The 21,030-nt window shown below is 38.7% G+C and overlaps 1 protein-coding gene across 3 annotated transcripts; it reads left to right on the top strand.

Annotated features, from left to right (window-relative positions):
* Nucleotides 1-494: 494 nt before the first annotated feature.
* LOC308383500 (uncharacterized protein) lies at nt 495-20,107 on the top strand. Of its 3 annotated transcripts, XR_013969157.1 has the most exons (6): nt 495-770; nt 2,101-2,313; nt 8,792-9,001; nt 9,459-9,686; nt 13,913-19,247; nt 19,331-20,105. XR_013969157.1 is itself a non-coding variant. In XM_080861510.1 (5 exons), the coding sequence occupies exons 1-5, from the start codon at nt 608-610 to the stop codon at nt 15,706-15,708; spliced, it is 2,610 nt and encodes an 869-aa protein (XP_080717636.1). In that variant the 5' UTR covers nt 495-607; the 3' UTR covers nt 15,709-20,107. The 3 variants fall into 3 exon arrangements, 2 of the variants coding, with proteins under 2 accessions (XP_080717636.1, XP_080717637.1); XM_080861510.1 differs by having other exon boundaries at nt 13,913-20,107; XM_080861511.1 differs by lacking the exons at nt 13,913-19,247; nt 19,331-20,105 and adding an exon at nt 12,765-12,787 and having other exon boundaries at nt 506-770.
* Nucleotides 20,108-21,030: the final 923 nt, after the last annotated feature.

Genomic DNA, 21,030 nt, shown 5'->3' with positions numbered 1-21,030 from the left:
TCTCAAAACATCACATTTTTACTGCTTACCTTCGGTTTGCACTGAGGTGGAGTGGGGGAGTATGTGTAGCAATTACATAGAAGAATATTATCTGTCTCAGGTCCTCGTTCCTCCAGAGTAGGAGTGTACCTGGATTACAGAGCAGGTATTTTGTCCTTCTACAGCGTCTCTGAAACCATGACTCTCCTCCAGAGAGTCCAGACCACATTCACTCAGCTGCTTTATGCTGGACTTTCTCGTTACAACGCTGGAGACACTGCTGAGTTCATTAAAATGAAATCGACCCTTTTCTGTTTATTAAATGTACTATTGTCTGTGTTTCAAAGAAACAGAAAACACTCTAATTCACGAAGCTTTCATAATGTTTTGAGCTTTGATCTAAATTTTAATGTTAAATGATAAATTCTTTATCCAGGTTTCTCCAAAGTACCAGACTTTATGTCAGGACTTGATTTTTTGTTAGACTGACCTGATGAGGGCAGTATTACGCCTTTGATACTTCCAGCTTAAGATCGAAGAAGAATAGCGGAAATGACGTCACTGAGCGCTTGCATCGCGAGTTATATTTGAAGACTTTGATTTGAATGTATCAGTTGTTGTCGCAATAATGTCTTCAGTCCAGTATCTGCGAGAGGTTATCAAGGAGAGATTAACTGCTGCCGCAGAACAAATCTTCTCAGAGTTTGAAAAAACGATCGTCCGGTATGAGGAGGAGATCCGTCAGCTAAGACCGCTGGATATCAGACCCGGGATAAAGTCGCACAATACAGGTGTGTAAATTTGTGGAGGAATGGGGGTTGCGGGATCCTCGCGGGAACCCAACTCTGCTTAGATTTTACCATGTGCGCTTCACACTACCGTAACTTATCGACTATTTAAGCTAGAAAAAGAAATTACAGGGTTACTGAAAGAAGAGAGGCTGAGTTTTACGGGGATATTTGGTGTATTACGGTAGCACAAACCGTTCGCAAGCTACTGCTGTCTGAAGAACCAAGATTCACTAACGTAATCCCTCGACCATTTGGGCAAGAGAGACATTTCAAACGGTTACTGAAAGACACGAAGAAGAGCTTTACGAAACTTTACGGTGCATTATTAGAAAACACGAGCAGTGACGGTCCAATCACATGTATGGAAAAGTGGCAACGCTCCAAAAAGGCCTCGAAATTTAAAAAACTGAGTGGCCATTGCTCAAAAACTTTATTGTACATATTTAGTATAGTTGATGTTGTGTTACGTTTGTTCCTGTTGAATTAATATTAGGTTTGTAGCTTGAACCTATTCGCTGGAACGTTTAAGACAATATAATTACACAGCAAAGCAAGACACGAAGTAGCCAAAGTTCTTCATGTTTCTCGTGCGCGAGATTCTCGTTCATCTAAACAAAAGGCACTTAGCCTAAAACAGATATAGCCACGTTTATCCTACCATAAAACAATAAGAGAAGGTACGACCTCTCCCATGCTCCCAGAGTGTTCTGGAATGCAGACTATTAAGGATCAAACCTCTACCAATCTAAAACTAATTATAAAACTCTAAGCATATATAAGTAGATATTTCTAAGCATAAATGACAATCAACAATACAAAACCTAACAATATCAGTTTCCACTTAACTATAAATCTGAAAAAAAAAACAGTCCTTTTTTTTTCACTTTAAACTGTTGTTTCATTGCCATAACAATACAATAATGTAAAATGAGTGCCAGGGGGCAAAAGTATTCACTTTTAGTTTGATTTCTGGCCCGTTTACAGCCAAAATGACCAAAAATTACCAGGCGGCCTAAATGATGCTTGGTCAATAGCTTTCATGATCATATTCAGATCATGCTGCTGTTCATTTGTGTATTTTGTTTGTTTGCACATTTTGTGACGATCACTGGCGGTCACTTTTAAAAATTAGACCCCAGACGGCTTTAAGGTTATCAGTGTCGCCCAGTGAAAAAATGGCCAGGAGTGAATGTTTCTGTGGCAACATCTGCAAGAACGCAAGAGGCCGTGAAACCATAAGCTTAGTTCTCAACTCCCTTTTAATTGTTCTTGATCTTTCTTGTGATCACATTAGTTACTGATTTCTTCTGTCCCTTTGCTGAACACGAAGGTGATCAGCAGGTCTTTGACCAGGAGAGGAGCTCCAGTCTCCACCAGCAGGGCCCAGAGCCTCCACAGACTAAAGAGGTACAGGAGGAGGAAATGTGCAGCAGTGAGGAAGGAGAGCCGCTTGAACAGAAGCAGGAGGCTGAAGAAATTGATGTGTGGACCGGAGAACAGCTGGATTTGTTGTGTAAACCTGGAGTAGAGCTGACCACAACAGGTATGTAAAACTGTAATATACAGATTTCATAATACAGAAATGAATAAGACTCATATTAAAACATCAGGCAATGATATCAGAGTTGACTCCTCAGGAAGAGAGCTCACAATGACACATGCATTACCACCTGGCATACCACCTCACCTAAGACGTGTTTTCTGTTAGCACAGTAAAATAAAAACTGGGTTTAAAATCTTCTGTTGTTTAATAAAAAACAAAAATTTCCTCCATATAGATTTAAGTCAAGTTGACCCAGAACTGTACGCAGAATGTAGAAAAATACCCACAAGGACCAAGTTTGCGTGTGTGTGTGTGTGTGTGTGTGTGTGTGTGTGTGTGTGTGTGTGTGTGTGTGTGTGTGTGTGTGTGTGTGTGTGTGTGTGTGTGTGTGAGAGAGAGAGTGTGAGACCCCATAAATGACTTCCCTAAACCTGCTGGTCTGGAAGTCCAGCAGTTCATCTAAACAAAAGGCACTTAGCCTAAAACAGATATAGCCACGTTTATCCTACCATAAAACAATAAGAGAAGGTACGACCTCTCCCATGCTCCCAGAGTGCTCTGGAATGCAGACTATTAAGGATCAAACCTCTACCAATCTAAAACTAACTAGAAAAATTTGCATTTCCTGCGAAAATGCAGTGTGGATGCCTTAACGGCTGAAGATATCTGCTGAAAAAAGCTGAAAAAGTTGAAAAAAAAAAAAAAAAAAAAGATGCCCTGAGCAGGATTCGAACCTGGCCCTCCTGATCAAAGGGCAGCTATTTAGCTCACTGAGCCAAACACTTTCTCACAAAGAAAAGGTGGAGAGATTGACAATTGTGCTAGCAGAATTTGGGCAAAAAAAAAGGGGTGAAAATTCTGCTGAAAAGAGTTCCATCAGCAGAATTTCTGCTGAAAAGAGGTGAATGAGCAGAATTCTGCTGAAAAGAGTTTTTTTTCTGAAAACAGCAGAAAAAACTGAAAATTTTGCTGAAAAGAGTTGAATGAGCAGAATTCTGCTGAAAAGAGGTTTTTGCTGAAAAAGAGCTGATAAAGTTTGGATTTGTGCTGAAAAGGGGTTAAAAAAACTGAAAATTTTGCTGAAAAGGGGTGAATAAAATGAAATTTGTGTTGAAAAGAGTTTTAAAAAAGTTTAACTGTTAAGTGAAAGAAATGTTGCCATAAGCTGGATTTGAAACCAGGCCTCCCAGTCTGAGAACGGATGCTTATCTCACTGAGGTAAAGCACAGCTCAGCCCATCATGCAAAATCAGTGACCACATTGATAATGTGTTCCATTCATTTCAATGGTCAAAAGTCATAACACACATCATCAGAAATAGCAGAATTTTTTAAAGTTTAAACATAGCATTTCTGCTAAAACTTAGTATTTATACTAAATAATATTTTTTTCCTGCCAAATCATAGCATTTGTGCTGGAACACAGAAAGTTCCACCAAATCATACAATTTGTACTAAAACATTATTTATGATTTAGCAGAAACATTGGGACTTGGTAGAAATACTATGATTTACATGAAATACTTTGACTTAGCAGAAGTACTACAATCTAGGAAAAAAGTACTAAAGCATAGCAGAAATTCTATCATTGAGCAGAATTACTAGGATTTAGAAGAAATACTAAGATTTGGCACAAACACTGATGTGGCTCAAGAACCTTTATTGTGCAGTTATACTATGATTTGGAAGAAATACTATACTTTGGCACAAATACTATGATTTGGAAGAAATACTATGTTTTAGCACAAATACTATGATTTGGCTCAAATACTATAACTATCCTCGGTCAGAAGGAGAGGCTGACATCCAGGGATTAGATTACCACAGGTGGAGTTTATTGCGGTCAGATGGATGGTACAGGGAGGTATGGCATACAGTAGGAGGATGTGGAGAGGTGATATGGTGTGGTTTCTATGATTAAGAACAGGGTATGCATTACAACATGCATACAGATTAAAGATTAAGAAAACTGGTAACAAATTCCTCCACTACAAATCAGTCTGATGCCACTTTTTACAGGGTTCCCGTTTACTAAGGCAGTACCCAAAAGGCGCCACAAGAGGGCACTCCAACACAAGAGATGACCTATTTACACTGATGCACTTAGTAAACAGCCCCTACTTAGCCACTACATAATACAGTGATATTACAGTATACAAATTCACACGAATACTATGATTTGGCAGAAATACTATGACTGAGTAGTAATACTATAACATAACAGATTTCCTAAAAAAAACTATTAAATTGCAGTAATTCTATGACTTGGCAGAGATACTACGTTTTAGCACAAATACTATAACAACGCAGAAATACTATGACTTAGTAGTAATACTATAACATAACAGTTCAATGTTCTTGCACAAATACCACAATATGGCAGAAATACTATGTTTTAGCACAAATACTGTGATTTGGTATAAATACTATGATTTGGCACACATACTATATTCCGCAGATACACTATAACATAACAGATATGCTACAACTTAGTAGTAATACTATAACATAACAGAATTATTATTTGGGCACAAATACCACGATTTGGCAAAAATACTATGATTGGGTACAAATACTATGATTTGGCAATAATACTGCATTTTAACACAACTACTGAGATTTAATTGAAATACTATGATTTAGAAGAAATACTATTACTCCATACAAATACGATACTTTGGGACAAATACTATGTTTTGGTTCTAATACTATGATGTGCAACAAATACTATGATTTGGCACAAGTACTATGATTTAGTACAAATACTATGATTTGGCAGAAATACTATGACTTAGTAGTAATACTATAACATAACAGATTTCCTAAAAAAAAACTATGAAATTGCATTAATTCTATGACTTGGCAGAGATACTACGTTTTAGCACAAATACTATAACAACGCAGAAATACTATGACTTAGTAGTAATACTATAACATAACAGTTCAATGTTCTTGCACAAATACCACAATATGGCAGAAATACTATGTTTTAGCAAAAATACTGTGATTTGGTGTAAATACTACGATTTGGCACACATACTATATTCCGCAGATACACTATAACATAACAGATATTCTACGACTTAGTAGTAATACTATAACATAACAGAATTATTAATTGGGCACAAATACCACAATTTGGCAAAAATACTATGATTGGGTACAAATACTATGATTTGGCAATAATACTGCATTTTAACACAACTACTGAGATTTGATTGAAATACTATGATTTAGAAGAAATACTATTACTCCATACAAATATGATGCTTTGGGACAAATACTATGTTTTGGTTCCAATACTATGATGTTCAACAAATACTATGATTTGGCACAAGTACTATGATTTAGTACAAATACTATGATTTGGCAGAAATACTATGCCTTAGTAGTAATACTATGACATAAAAGATATACTATGGTTTTGCAGACATACTATGATTTTGCACAAATACCATGATTTGGCACAAATGCTATGATTTAGCAGAAATACTATGATTGGGTACAAATACTATGATTTGGCAATAATACTGCGTTTTAACAACAACTACTGAGATTTGATTGAAATACTATGATTTAGAAGAAATACTATGACTCCATACAAATACGATGCTTTGGCACAAATACTGTGATTTGGCAGAAATACTATGACTTAGTAGTAATACTATAACATAACAGATTTCCTAAAAAAAAACTATGAAATTGCAGTAATTCTATGACTTGGCAGAGATACTACGTTTTAGTACAAATACTATAACAATGCAGAAATACTATGACTTAGTAGTAATACTATAACATAACAGTTCAATGTTCTTGCACAAATACCACAATATGGCAGAAATACTATGTTTTACCACAAATACTGTGATTTGGTATAAATACTGCGATTTGGCACACATACTATGATTTGGCAGAAATACTATGCCTTAGTAGTAATACTATAACATAAGAGATATACTATGGTTTTGCAGACATACTATGTTTTTGCACAAATACCATGATTTGGCACAAATGCTATGATTTAGCAGAAATACTATGATTGGGTATAAATACTATGATTGGGCAGAAGTACCATGTTTCAGTACAAATACTATGATTTGGCAGGAATACTCTGGTTTAGCAGAAATACTCTGATTTAGCAGAAGTACTATCTTTTGGTAGAAATTCCTGCTAAAAGGTACTATTTCTGCGTTTTAGCAGAAATACTGTAATTTGGCATAAATACTATAATTTGGGATAAATACTATGATTTGGCACATATAATATATTCAGCACATATATTATAAAATAACAGAAATATTTGGCCCCAAAACCATGATTTTGCACAAATACCATGATTTTGCAAAAATACTATGAATTGGCAGAAATACTATGATTTGGCAAAAGTACTTAGATGTAGTAGAAGTACTTTGCTTTAGCAGAAATACTATGATTGAGGAGTAATACCTAAACATAGGAGAAATATTGATACACAGACACACATACACAGACAGTAAAGGGAAGGCTTGGTATATGTAGGTCAGTTAAATTAGCTGCACCTGCTGTAGTCAGCCCTTACACACACAGACACAGAGAGAGGTGTGAGTTTTCTTCAGTGTATTTCTGACATTCAGGATTCCCCTCGAACAAATGGCCATAATTTCCTAACCGTAGAGGCTAGAACGGTCATTCAGGCATCGTTTTATTCAGAAGAGATGGGGGAATCTTCAGGTCTTCATAATTCAGAGATAAAACATAAATTCTTAAAGATATATGACTTGTAATACACTGTAACTGAGTAGAGGCGAAGCAAAAACTGCCTTGACTTGCGCTCAAACAACCTTTGGTAACTCTAAATCTATATGGAGCATCAAAATCATTCTTTCACCGTAAGAAACAGCAGGCTTTGGTGAACAGTCATGGAAATTTTCAGGGCTCTGTGGAAATCCATCAAAAAGATATGACGAGAGAAAAAAGTGGTTCATTTCCAGAGATTGAAATCTGATGAAATCTGAGCGAGGGACAAATTTCCTACCCTCAAACAAGTCCAACTCATTTCAGAACGGTAATAGGTGAGAAAGAAATTCTTGAATTGTGAGCGTCAGGAGTGTCTGAACATATACGGGGACAAGCCTCATGTCTTAACTTCGCTTCGTTAAGGAGATATGACAATTTGAAAATGCCTCTCATTAGAGAAATCCAGCGGTGATTTTGAACAAACTCTCCATTGAGTTTATATGGAGAGTTTTCTGACTTTGTGTTACTCTGAGGAGATTTGCAAAATATCTATGAGTCCCACAACAATGATAGTGACATTTTCTGAAAGCCAGCAAAAATACCTACGTTTTGGTGTATAATTTGTGGGGCTTGAGTGGAAATTGAGCGAGTAGCAAGAAGTTGTTTGGACATGAAGAGAAAATTCAAACAGTTTCACTGTCCCCTCTGAGTTAATTGCATAGCAACCATAGCAACGCATGTATTTTCTGAAAAATCACAATTTTGCAACTGAAAACTCAAAGAGGGATAAGATTAAAACGGTAGAAGATCTGAAAAAGCTGAATCATACAGGAATAGCCAAATCATTTGAGAACATTTTAAAGTTTGAATGAAGTTTCTAGGTGAAAGTATGAGGCAGTAGTTAAGTTTCAAAGACAAGAAAGTTTTAGCAGAATTGTGGAAGTTTCCCATTCATTTCAATGGGACAAATTAAAGGAAAAAAGTGTAATATTTTAAAAAGTATAATAGTAATAAACACCAAAAGTCATAGCCGGCATTAGCAGAAAGAGCAGAACAGTTTAGAGTTTGAACGGTGAAAATAGCACAAAAATTGTGGAAGTAGATCCACGGCAAAAAGTGTACGGAAACACCCGGAATAATAAAGAATAAAGAGAAACAGGAACTCAATAGTGTGGATGCCTATTAAGGCATCCACACAATTATAAAACTCTAAGCATATATAAGTAGATATTTCTAAGCATAAATGACAATCAACAATACAAAACCTAACAATATCAGTTTCCACTTAACTATAAATCTGAAAAAAACAGTCCTTTTTTTTTTCACTTTAAACTGTTGTTTCATTGCCATAACAATACAATAATGTAAAATGAGTGCCAGGGGGCAAAAGTATTCACTTTTAGTTTGATTTCTGGCCAGTTTACAGCCAAAATGACCAAAAATTACCAGGCGGCCTAAATGATGCTTGGTCAATAGCTTTCATGATCATATTCAGATCATGCTGCTGTTCATTTGTGTATTTTGTTTGTTTGCACATTTTGTGACGATCACTGGCGGTCACTTTTAAAAATTAGACCCCAGACGGCTTTAAGGTTATCAGTGTCGCCCAGTGAAAAAATGGCCAGGAGTGAATGTTTCTGTGGCAACATCTGCAAGAACGCAAGAGGCCGTGAAACCATAAGCTTAGTTCTCAACTTAGTTCTTGATCTTTCTTGTGATCACATTAGTTACTGATTTCTTCTGTCCCTTTGCTGAACACGAAGGTGATCAGCAGGTCTTTGACCAGGAGAGGAGCTCCAGTCTCCACCAGCAGGACCCAGAGCCTCCACAGACTAAAGAGGTACAGGAGGAAATCTGCAGCAGTGAGGAAGGAGAGCCGCTTGAACTGAAGCAGGAGGCTGAAGAAATTGATGTGTGGACCGGAGAACAGCTGGATTTGTTGTGTAAACCTGGAGTAGAGCTGACCACAACAGGTATGTAAAACTGTAATATACAGATTTCATAATACAGAAATGAATAAGACTCATATTAAAACATCAGGCGATGATATCAGAGTTGACTCCTCAGGAAGAGAGCTCACAATGACACATGCATTACCACCTGGCATACTACCTCACCTAAGACGTGTTTTCTGTTAGCACAGTAAAATAAAAACTGGGTTTAAAATCTTCTGTTGTTTAATAAAAAACAAAAATTTCCTCCATATAGATTTAAGTCAAGTTGACCCAGAACTGTACGCAGAATGTTTTATAAATACCCACAAGGACCAAGTTGGAGTAGCGAGCTGTACGCCTCATAAATTATGACTTTCTGTATGTAAACAGAATTCTTTGCTGTTCACTGCATGAGAGAGAATATTTAAATATCGCTCACATATCTGAGAGACCTGCTCACAGTGTTAATTTTTTCTTGTGTGTTGTGTCCGTCAAGACCTCCCACAGCAACATGATTGTAAGGAAAACTGTAGCCAGGAGAGGAACTCCAGTCTCAACCAGGAGGACCCAGATCTTCCAGAAACTAAAGAGGAACAGGAGGAAATCTCCCTCAATCAGGAAGAAGAGCAGCTTTCACTGAAGCCAAAAACCAAAGATGTCATCGTCTGGACTGGGCAGGAGCTAGACATCATGTGGAACCCTGAAGTAAAGTTGGAAAGAATAGGTATGCAAAACTTTAGACAGACTCAGTTTTGTGTTAAGAAATCTAACTCCTGTTGGATCCTTATCAGACCTCAGAGGTATGTTATAGAGACACATGGAGAATCTAAGGTCCAACTGCAATAAGGAAACATGATGTAATATTCTAAGAGCCAAAATGTGTAGCCCTCACAGTGTCGCCCTTGTCAGGACTGTCCTATGTTGGAAATAATTAAGTTGAGTACAAGAGAGAGGAAGACTCCCTACAATGAGTTGACACATCAACTTTTTAATTATTCCTGCATATACATTTTTGCCATTCATATTGTCACGAGTCTTTTCTGTCGCGAGTCTGTCTCTCTTGTTTGTTTTTGGCCCACTTTGCACCAGAAAGAGGAAACCAGTGGATAAAAAACAGCAGCACATTTAAGCTTGATAAGCTGTTGTTAGAATTTATTTAATATTAATTTCTACACCAGGATCTTTTTCTACGTAGCTGACGGCTGTAACTGTGCAGGGGCGGATCTAGCAAAGTTTAGCCAGGGGGGCCGATAGGGCATTAACAGGGAAAAGGGGGCACAAAGACATACTTTTCTTTCTTATTCTCATTTAAAATGTCTAGCTTTTAATAAATAATTATCTGACACCCAAAGTTTTAATTTGATGTAAAATGAATAGAAGTCCATTACTGTATATAGTAACTATTAAGTCTAATATATATATACCTAACTAATATATAAGCTATAGTACAAATATGTAAGCTATAGTACTTTTTCCTTTGGGAAGGTACCATCTGTGCAGTCTGCAATTTTGTTGAAGAAAGATGTTGAATCTATTTAATATTTTAATATATTGAAAGATAATTGATTTCTGTGCATTTTTTTTTTCACACTGCATCAAATTAAGGTTGATTACGTCGATTAAGCATCATGAGGTGGAGCGTGAGGGGTGGTTCCCTATTTTTTATTTATTAATTTTTGTTGTTGCTGGGAGTTGGAACTAGGGCTGCCACGATTAGTCGACTAGTCACGATTACGTCGACTATTTAAATCGTCGACGACTGATTTATTAGTCGACGCGTCGTTTGAAGCTTTGTAAGATCACAAAAGACGCAGGAATGAGTAGTAGGATTTAAGAGTGTCATAACAGACTGAAACTGAAGATGGCAGCACTGCATGGACAAGGATGCCAGCTGCCGTTAAACCCCGAAGAAGAAGAAGAAGCTGTGTCCCATAATTCATAGCACAGCCCAGCGCAGTTGTCAACAATGGCGGCAGCTAGTTAGTTTTAATATTACTCGTATTATTCTTTCTGGGTCACAAAATAAACGTTTAACATATTTTCAGGCGAGAATGTAGCTGTGTAAACCTCAAATATCTGCTTAGTTTATCAAGACACCACATATTTTCAAAAGCGCTCCGACGTTTTCGGAGACGTTTGTTACCCACTAGCTCGTTAGTTAGCCGGGAGCAAGGCTCACTAGAGCCGTGAGAACACCGGACTCCCGGCAAATCATTTTCAAACCCGTCCGCCGTCTTTGGCTACTCAGGTTAAACATATATATAAGTCACTTAGATAACTTAAAAATGTTATTGTTTGGCTTTTTTTTAGTATTTTATTTGTTCCTGAGTAAATCGGTTTGGCTGAGATTAAAGTTATAGTTCTTACGCAGCTGAATAAACGTCAAGCAGACAGCTGATTATCAGAAGTGTGAGATGCTCCAGAATATACTCCGGTGTCCCGTTATATTTTAGATAGCAAGGAGCAGACGGCTGAGTTTATTAAACTTCACCGAAACAATCTGCAGATGTCATTAAAATTTAATAAACTATCATCTTGTCTTTATTTTTAGTTAGCACATACCTTAAACACTTCAAGCTGTAAACTAATGATAGTTATATAAGAGCAGCTGGATGCTGGTGCAATAAGCTGTAGGTTTTACGTCCAATGGATTATGATCTGATTAGTCAACTAATCGCAAAAATAATCGGTGACTAGTCGACTATCAAAATAATCATTTGTGGCAGCCCTAGTTGGAACCCTATTAGTTAGGTTGCTTAACATTTACGCTAAGTACTCTTTAAAATACCAGAATAGGGAGGATGGTGTAGGTTTGAGTATATTAGATTGATCAGTATTGCTGAACTATGAAATTTTTTTTTTTTTGCATACAGGTATAACAGAATAGCTTTAGTGTAGTTGTTGTTTTAAACTTGAGTATGAACTTATACAAAATGCAGCAAGATATTTTAAAAAACAGTTTTGTTGATTAAAAAACACTATATCGGATTCATATCGGTATCGGCAGATATCCAAATTTATGATATCGGTATCGGACATAAAAAAGTGGTATCGTGCCATCTCTAGTTTTTGGTGTGCCACCAATTAAAACTTTTAACTCGCTCAACCCATCTGGAGTACAAAATGAACAAACTTTGGACAAACTGCCCGAAATGCGTTGACAGAGACATTTCAGGGATTTTGACAGAACTAGAAAAATATAAAGGCTTTAAACAAGATGAGAGGTAAAACTAAGGATGTAACCAAAGCCGTGTGCCGCTTGTGGAGACGTGTCGTGCGAGCAAAGTGCTTAAACACGACTAACTTACATGAGAACGTACGTGTCCACCATCCTGCTCAGTATGCTCGGCTATCACCAGCTTCTACAGCTCTATCAACAAGCACTTGGGCGCACTCTGAGGAGGGTGCATTTATTTGAAGATGAAAGGGGGTGCTGTTAAAACAGCACTATTTATTTATTTATTATTTTTTGACTCCTTCTATTAGCTCCATCATTAATAGCAAACGTACTCGTGGGCAAATAAATAAATAAATAAATAGCCCGTGTAAAAACAATCTCCTATGGGCTCAGCCTATCGTCGATAGTCTATATATGCGTTCAGTCACACAACCCTAATAGTTAGGAAGGATTTTATGTGGCGGTAAGTTCTGCATTTGCTTGTGTGCAGTCATATGGCATTATTACAGAAAAGTGTCCCATATCCTTTTTAATCAACTCCCACTATGATTTGTGGATAAATAATTCTTTAGCTTGTGTAACACGACCTTTTTCACTCATTCCCAATATGTTTTATTCATATAGGGAAATAATCCCAACAACGGTGTCCTGAAGGCTTTATACTGTAAGGTAAAGACTCTACAATATTAGAAAGAAACCACAACAATCGCACAACACCCTGTGTTACGTTTCCCTAAAAGGTCCGGGAGATGAGGGAAAGTAACAAAAAGTGTCCGGGTTGAAAAAAGGAGGTGGGGAGGCAAACTGGTTAAATTGAAGAGTTTTATTAATGTTTCTCTTAATAAATGGTAAATGGCCTGCATTTATATAGCACTTTACTAGTCCCTAAGGACCCCAAAGCACTTTACATATCCAGTCATCCACCCATTCACACACACACTGGTGATGGCAGCTACATTGTAGCCACAGCCACCCTGGGGCGCACTGACAGAGCCGAGGCTGCCGGACACTGGCGCCACCGGGCCCTCTGACCACCACCAGTAGGCAACGGGTGAAGTGTCTTGCCCAAGGACACAACGACCGAGACTGTCCAAGCCAGGGCTCGAACCGGCAACCTTCCGATTGCAAGGCAAACTCCCAGCTCTTGAGCCACGATCGCCCCTAATAATTAAACTAAAAGAGCTGGAAAAGCCACTATCACATTTAGAAGACAACAAAACCCTGGAATTATTAGTCAGAGTAATATTTATGAGAATCTCACAGTTTTTGTTATAGCTGAATTTTTGTGTTGTTTTGAAACTGCCCCTAATGTTTGATTGTTTTTATTTTCATAAATTAGATTTCCTCCATTAAATGATACAAAAACTGAGCAGAAAGCAAGAAGTGAAGTGTTTGAGTTTAAAGTTTCCACCTCATCGATTTTCATTTTATTTTTTTCAGTCAGTTTAAAGAATTCCAGGTTTCCCTTGCAGCATGGAATGGAAAAAAATTACTTCACGAGATTCCGGTTTGGGATAAATATTGTTAAATATTTATGTTCTTTTTTCTGAAATGTACGATTCCAAACTTAAATCGATCACAGAAGAAGAGTGTTTATCATAGTTTGTAAATGAGCAGCCAAAATGGTTTCACTGAGTCAGCAAAACAACTTCTCCCCCAACATGCCTTTTATTGGCTTATCTGAGCGACATGCTTACCATGTGGAGACCTGCTAATGGCTAAGGTTACCTTGTAATTTCTAAAATATATGTTTTGTTTTTTTGTCCCTTCAGATTTTCCACAACATGACTGTAAAGAACAGGAGGATCTTTTGCAGATTAAAGGGGAACAGGAGGAACTCAGTACTACTGAAGAGGGAAAACCGTTTGTACGAAAGCAAGAGACTCAAACTTTTCCTGCTCGTAAAGAAAGTGACCAGGGTGAACCAGACCTAAGTAGTGACCAGCTCCTTTCTCACAACTCTCCTGACACAGATCAGGATGAAAGCAAGGCTGATAACTTACACAGAAATAAGTTGGAGGAAATCGTATCAGAGCTGCCAGTTCAAAATTCCAAGACAGTATATTTATGTGGCACCTGTGGGAAAAAATTTTATACTGCAAAAAACTTGAATCGACATATGAAAATTCACACAGGTGAGAAGCCACATTGTTGTAGCACCTGTGGGAAAAGATTTCATCGGAAGTCGCACTTGACTAGACACATGCAAATTCACACAGGTGAGAAGTTGCATTCTTGTAGCACCTGTGGGAAAAGATTTAATCGGAAGGAACATTTGAAAATGCACATGGAATATCATACAGGTGAAAAACGATATTCCTGTATCACTTGTGGGAAACGTTATAATGTAAAATCAAGTTTGGAAACCCACATGAAAATTCACACAAGTGAGAAGTCACATTGTTGTACCACTTGTGGGAAAAGCTTTAGTCAGAAGGGGCAGTTGAATAGTCACATGCGAATTCATACAGGTGAGAAACCACATTGTTGTAGCACCTGTGGGAAAAGATTTACTCTAAAGACATATTTAACTGAACACATGAAAATTCACACAGGTGAGAAGCCGCATTGTTGTACCACTTGTGGGAAAAGCTTTAGTCAGAAGGGGCAGTTGAATAGTCACATGCGAATTCACACAGGTGAGAAGCCATATTTTTGTAGCATATGTGGGGAAAGATTTAATGTAGTAACAAATCTGAAAATACACATGAAAAGTCACACAAGTGAGAAGCCGCATTCTTGTAGCACCTGTGGGAAAAGATTTAGTCGGAAGGCACACCTGACTAGACACATACAAATTCATACAGGTGAGAAGCCGCATTGTTGTACCACTTGTGGGAAAAGCTTTATTCAGAAGGGGCAGTTGAATAGTCACATGCGAATTCACACAAGTGAGAAGCCATATTTTTGTAGCATATGTGGGGAAAGATTTAATGTAGTAACAAATCTGAAAATACACATGAAAATTCACACAAGTGAGAAGCCGCATTCTTGTAGCACCTGTGGGAAAAGATTTGGTCGGAAGTCACACCTGACTAGACACATACAAATTCATACAGGTGAGAAGCCGCATTGTTGTACCACTTGTGGGAAAAGCTTTATTCAGAAGGGGCAGTTGAATAGTCACATGCGAATTCACACAAGTGAGAAGCCATATTTTTGTAGCATATGTGGGGAAAGATTTAATGTCGTAACAAATCTGAAAATACACATGAAAATTCACACAAGTGAGAAGCCGCATTCTTGTAGCACCTGTGGGAAAAGATTTAGTCGGAAGTCACACCTGACTAGACACATACAAATTCATACAGGTGAGAAGTCGCATTCTTGTAGCACTTCTAGGAAAAGATTTACTCGAAAAAAATATTTAAATGAACATGCGAGAATTCACGCAGGTGAGAAGCCGCATTCTTGTAGCACCTGTGGGAAAAGATTTACTATAAAAGCATATTTAAATGAACACATGAAAATTCACACAGGTGAGAAGCCGCATTCTTGTGACACCTGTGGGAAAAGCTTTTCGCAGAAGGGGCATCTGAATAGACACGTGCGAATTCATACAGGTTAGAAACCACATTGTTGTAGCACCTGTGGGAAAAAATTTAGCTCTTCAGTACAGTTGAAAATGCATATAGGAAACCATACTGCATGCTAAGTTTAATTTTTAGAAAATGTTGATGGTAAAACAAAGTGTTTGGATCTTTGGAAACTCAGCGTCTGACAAAACTTTATTTTCAAAAGGTTTTCAGAAGCTCAATTTCTATGTTTACTTGTGGACAAAAAAACTAAATAACTTTTTTCTGACTTTTTTTGTTATTTGTGGGCTTTGACTTGGCTAAAGGTTCTCTTTGAACAGTGCTTGAGATACTTTTTGTCTTGATGCAAAAAGAATTTCTCAAAAATACACTAGAGAATATCTGTTTAAAAAATGCCTGTGTACATATCGAGGAATGGAGGGATAGAAGTGACAAAAATGAATTGATTAAATACACCATTAAATAATTCAATTCAATGTGTCAATAAATAGAGGTTTGGGGTAAACGCTGTTCGAGTCAAAACCATTGCTTTGGCCGGGTTGCCATTCTTTTTTTTCTGGGCGTTTCTCCACACCAACAACTGGCATGTGGAAACTAACTGAACTGTACTTTGAAATACCCTGTTTGTGTGTCACCAAATACACTTTCAATATTTTTTTTTAGCCCAGTCTCATGGCAAAGCCTGTGGGTGTGATAGGAATGATGTGGAATCCAGTAATTAAAGGAAGGGGAAGGGGAATTTACAGGGAATGACACTGTTAAGCAGTTGATCCATTTACTCGAATTGTTTGTGACCCATATATTTATGTCAGTATCTATGTTTATATCATACTTTTATGTGAACACCTGTTGATACCCAGCTGCTGTTTTGAGCTTTAATAATTTGGATCTAAAAAAAAAAAGTGTAACTTTGACAGTGCTGTTTTCCATTTTGACAGGTTTGTGACATGTGATTGGTGGAAACTAGACAAAGATGCATCTAGTAATTATTTTTATCTATATGTCATTTGGAAGGTCCAAACTGTCCAAAGTTGTAGAATAGCCTAATTACGAAAACTTGTACCTTACATTTGGTAGTGCAAATTGTTTTAAAGGAATAAAAATCTGAAGTAGTATTAATTGCTTCTCACTGTAAAGCTGGCATAACAGCCATTATTCCTGACCCTATGAACTCACCTGAGTCAAAACCTGTCAAAATAAACTGAAGATAATGGCTGAAGAGGTCATTGGAAGAAATCCCAGAAAGTTATGCAAGACAAGTGTTGATTATCAGAAAGATTCAACACATTCAAGGGGCTTAATCATACTGACTCCCTTGATTCTCGTCCTCACTTTCCAGGTCCTCCACCGCTTAGTCACCTGTAACCGCTCAGTTATCCACAGTGTGTCCAGCAGCTGTCTGCAGCTGCAACCGTTGAGCCAATATTCTGTGACACAGTTTCTTCAGCACCTGAGCCCTTCTACAGGGAGTTGATTCGCTGCGGGGGATTCCTGAAGTAATGCTTGCTGATTTTCAGCTGCTCACCACGTTCATTGCCCAATAAGACAGAAAAATTATCCTATCTTGTAGGGCAACTGAGGTGAAGGGTATTAGCATAGGCCGAAGCGTATTTTTCTTTTCACCCACCGGCCTATTTTTATTTTATTTTTTTTTTTTTTTGTGAACTGAATACATAGGCCCTTTTGAAATTGAAACTATTATCAACCCACTAGCCATTAAACTTAAATTGCCTACAGTTCTTCGCATTCATCCTACTTTCCATGTCTCAGCCTGCTGCCCTTGCGTGCTATAGCATAGAGGATGGCACTGGCCACAAAAGATTTGTAAAAATATCCTGAGGATTGTATGACAGATGTTGAAAGACCTCAGCCACCTCAAAAAATAGAGACAACTCTGGCCCTTCCTGTAGAGTGGAGTTGTGTTTTTAACCCAGTCCTGTTTGTTATCCATGTGTACTTCACTGTGTTTGTAGTCCTCCACAATGTCCACATCGTCCCACTGGATTGAAATAGTGGTCCATGGTTTCATAGTCCTTAAAAGTCCACAATCAAGTCAGGTCACTTTCAGCTGCAGATGATTCTGTTTGCACTACGTGACAAAGGAATGAACCACAGCCTGGTACTCATCACTCTCACTGACGCATCCAACCACCGAGGAGTCATCAGAAAGTCACAATCACAGTGCTCGCCGGCTGGCTCAGATAGGCATAGACACGACTGAGCATGTAGATGATTGCAAGGCGAAATTAACACACATGACAGATGGAATGACGCACAAAGGGTAACCTGTAAACAAGAAGAGGAGACAAAACACAAACTGAGTAAGAGAGACACGAAGAGAGACAAAGCCATCACTGAGACACATAAAGGATGAGGGAGACTTAAACACAGGGGATATGACAGACTCAAACACTGAAGACACGACACTATAATCACCATAGTGGGGAAGGCACAGACATGGAAGGAACCTAAACAGATAAGAACTAAGTAAGAAAACCTGGGGAACATAATACAAAAAGGCATAAAACTTAAAATGCTGGATCAAAAGGCCCAGAACCAGGACAGAACCATATATAATGCAAATGCTCTTTCAAACATATAAAACACATTGTACTCCTTTTAGAAGGAATATCAGAATTTTTCTAAAGACTTGAACCATTATTATTTTATATTTTAACATGGATTTCAGTGTTTTATTATATCAGCACATTTTTAACCTGGTTACAAAGAATTATTATTAGATCGATTAAAGAAAATCAGGAAAATGTAAACTGACAAACAAAACAAACATTTATTGAATAAATCAATAGGCTAACACATAATAAATCCTGTTTATTTACAAATAACCTATATTCATATGTATCATGTTGATAACAACAATGTTTATATTTATAAATAAAAAAGTCACATTTATTAATCATGTAAATAAAACGCATTTATCATAAACATCCACATGATATCCGAAAGAAATTATCCAGTTCAAATGACGTTCACATTTTGAACATCGACGTCCAGGTTGGGTCATGGTTGGACGTTAAAATTGTGGACCAAGTTCAAATGTCTACAGATGTCCAGAGAATTGGTCATGGACCGACAGACCCAATATAAACATGATCTGCACATCTATCTGACGTCCAATATTTAGTAGAGAGAGTCTGACTGTCATGATCTGGATGTCTGAGCTTCCGTGGTATCCGGCCATGGGCAGGGCCTACAGCCTCCCTCACCTGGAGCTGATTGAGTCAATTAGGCTGGAGATTTAAGCTCCTTCCTTACGCTGTTTCCTCGCTAGTTCACCAACAACCCTATGTTGGTAACCAGGCCTCACGCGTCATACCAGTAATTTTCAAGTACTTTACTAGTTCTAGTTGCTCCTGGTTATTCCACAGTGCTGAACAACTCATCCTGGAAATGTGGTTCACCTGCCTGCTTTTTGGAATTATGTCCTTGCCTCACCTGCCTGCCCTCAAACTACCACGAAACCTTTAACACTCAGGACAGCCGACACACACCACTAATCCCACCTGGACCACAACACCTCTCCTTCAACGCTTCATCTCCCACCTGCACAGTAAGACAAAGAAATTCATAGCCTCCACTCTCTCCAGAACTCCTCACTGGCTACCATTTTAACACTGCTCTCCTCTCTTCCAGCAGGTACCTAATCACCAGTCCAGCTCCCGTTGCTTTCTTGGACCCGTCACTCTGCTTTTACTCCTCTCTCCGAGCCAAGACCTCACGCCCTGTTTATCAAGCCTTTAGTCGAGTGCCATTGTAAACATTATCCTTGTGCTGGTTCGTAAGCAAATGCTTCGAGAAGCTGGTCAGGGTCTTCATCTGCTCTGCACTACCCGACTCACTGGACCCTCTACAGTTCGCATACCGCCACAACAGGTCCACTGATGATGCCATAGCCCTGACACTACACACTGCCCTGTCACACCTGGAGAAGAGAGACACGTATGTGAGAATGCTGTTTGTAGATTACAGCTCAGCATTCAATACCATCGTTCCCTCGAAGCTGGACAGGAAACTGCAGGATCTAGGACTGAGCAGCTCCCTCTGCAGCTGGATCCTTAGCTTCCTGTCTGACAGACGCCAAGTGGTCAGACTGGGCAGCATCACCTCATCCCCCATCACACTGAACACTGGTGCTCCACAGGGGTGTGTACTGAGCCCTCTCCTGTACTCACTCTACACCTACGACTGCACAGCCACTAACAGCTCCAACATCATTGTGAAGTTTGCGGACGACACTACAGTGGTGGGTCTTATCACCAACGGTGATGAGACGGCTTACAGGGAGGAGGTCAGCGCCCTGACCCACTGGTGTCAAGACAACCATCTCACCCTCAACGTCGCAAAGACAAAGGAGTTGATAGTGGACTTCCGGAGGTGCAGAGAAGTACACACCCCCATCACCATCAACGGCGCTGCTGTGGAGAGAGTGAGCAGCTTCCGGTTCCTTGGAGTACATCTGGCTGAGGATCTTACGTGGTCAGTACACACAAACAAAACAGTGAAGAAGGCGCAGCAGCGCCTCTTCTTTCTCAGGAGACTGAAAAGATTCGGCATGAGCCCCCGCATCCTCAGGACCTTCTATCACTGTGCCATTGAGAGCATCCTCACTGGATGCATCACCACCTGGTATGGCAACAGCACCGCCTACAACTGCAAAGCTCTCCAGCGAGTAGTGCGGTGCTCTGAACGGATAATTGGAGGTGAGCTTCCCTCCCTCCAAGACATCTACAGGAAGCGCTGCCTGAGGAAAGCGGGGAGGATCATCAAGGACTCCAGTCACCCCAGCCATAAACTGTTCAGACTGCTTCCATCAGGAAGGAGGTTCTGCAGCATCCGGTCCCGTACCAGCAGACTGAGAGACAGCTTTTTCCATCAGGCCATCAGACTGCTGAACACGTCATAGACACCTCAGCTTCACTACTGGAACTTCAACATTATGCACTCCACACTGTATATAAATGCCACTTGTTCTGCACATATTCAACTCTGTATATTTTATATATTTTATTATTATTATTATTATTATTATTATTATTATTTTTACTATTTAATTTGTAAAAATGTGTATACACACACACACACACACACACGTAGGAAAATATTTAGTATACACATCCAGAAATGCATACACTATTATATATTGTACATATATTTATTAGTTTCAGGTTGGCCATTCTTGTATTTTGCTCGTTTGTGTTGTTGTGTTTGCACATCTCTGTTGCTTGTGGGGCTCGCACACAAGAATTTCACTCGCATGTGCTGTGCCAGTGTGCCTGCACATGTGATGTGACAATAAAAGTGATTTTATTTTATTTTATTTTATTTGTTATTTC

Source organism: Rhamphochromis sp. 'chilingali' (assembly GCF_963969265.1).
Source record: "Rhamphochromis sp. 'chilingali' genome assembly, chromosome: 16".
Classification (NCBI taxonomy): Eukaryota; Metazoa; Chordata; class Actinopteri; order Cichliformes; family Cichlidae; genus Rhamphochromis; species Rhamphochromis sp. 'chilingali'.
The sequence above is the reverse complement of the archived record's forward strand: the minus strand, read 5'-3'. Positions and strand labels throughout refer to the sequence as shown.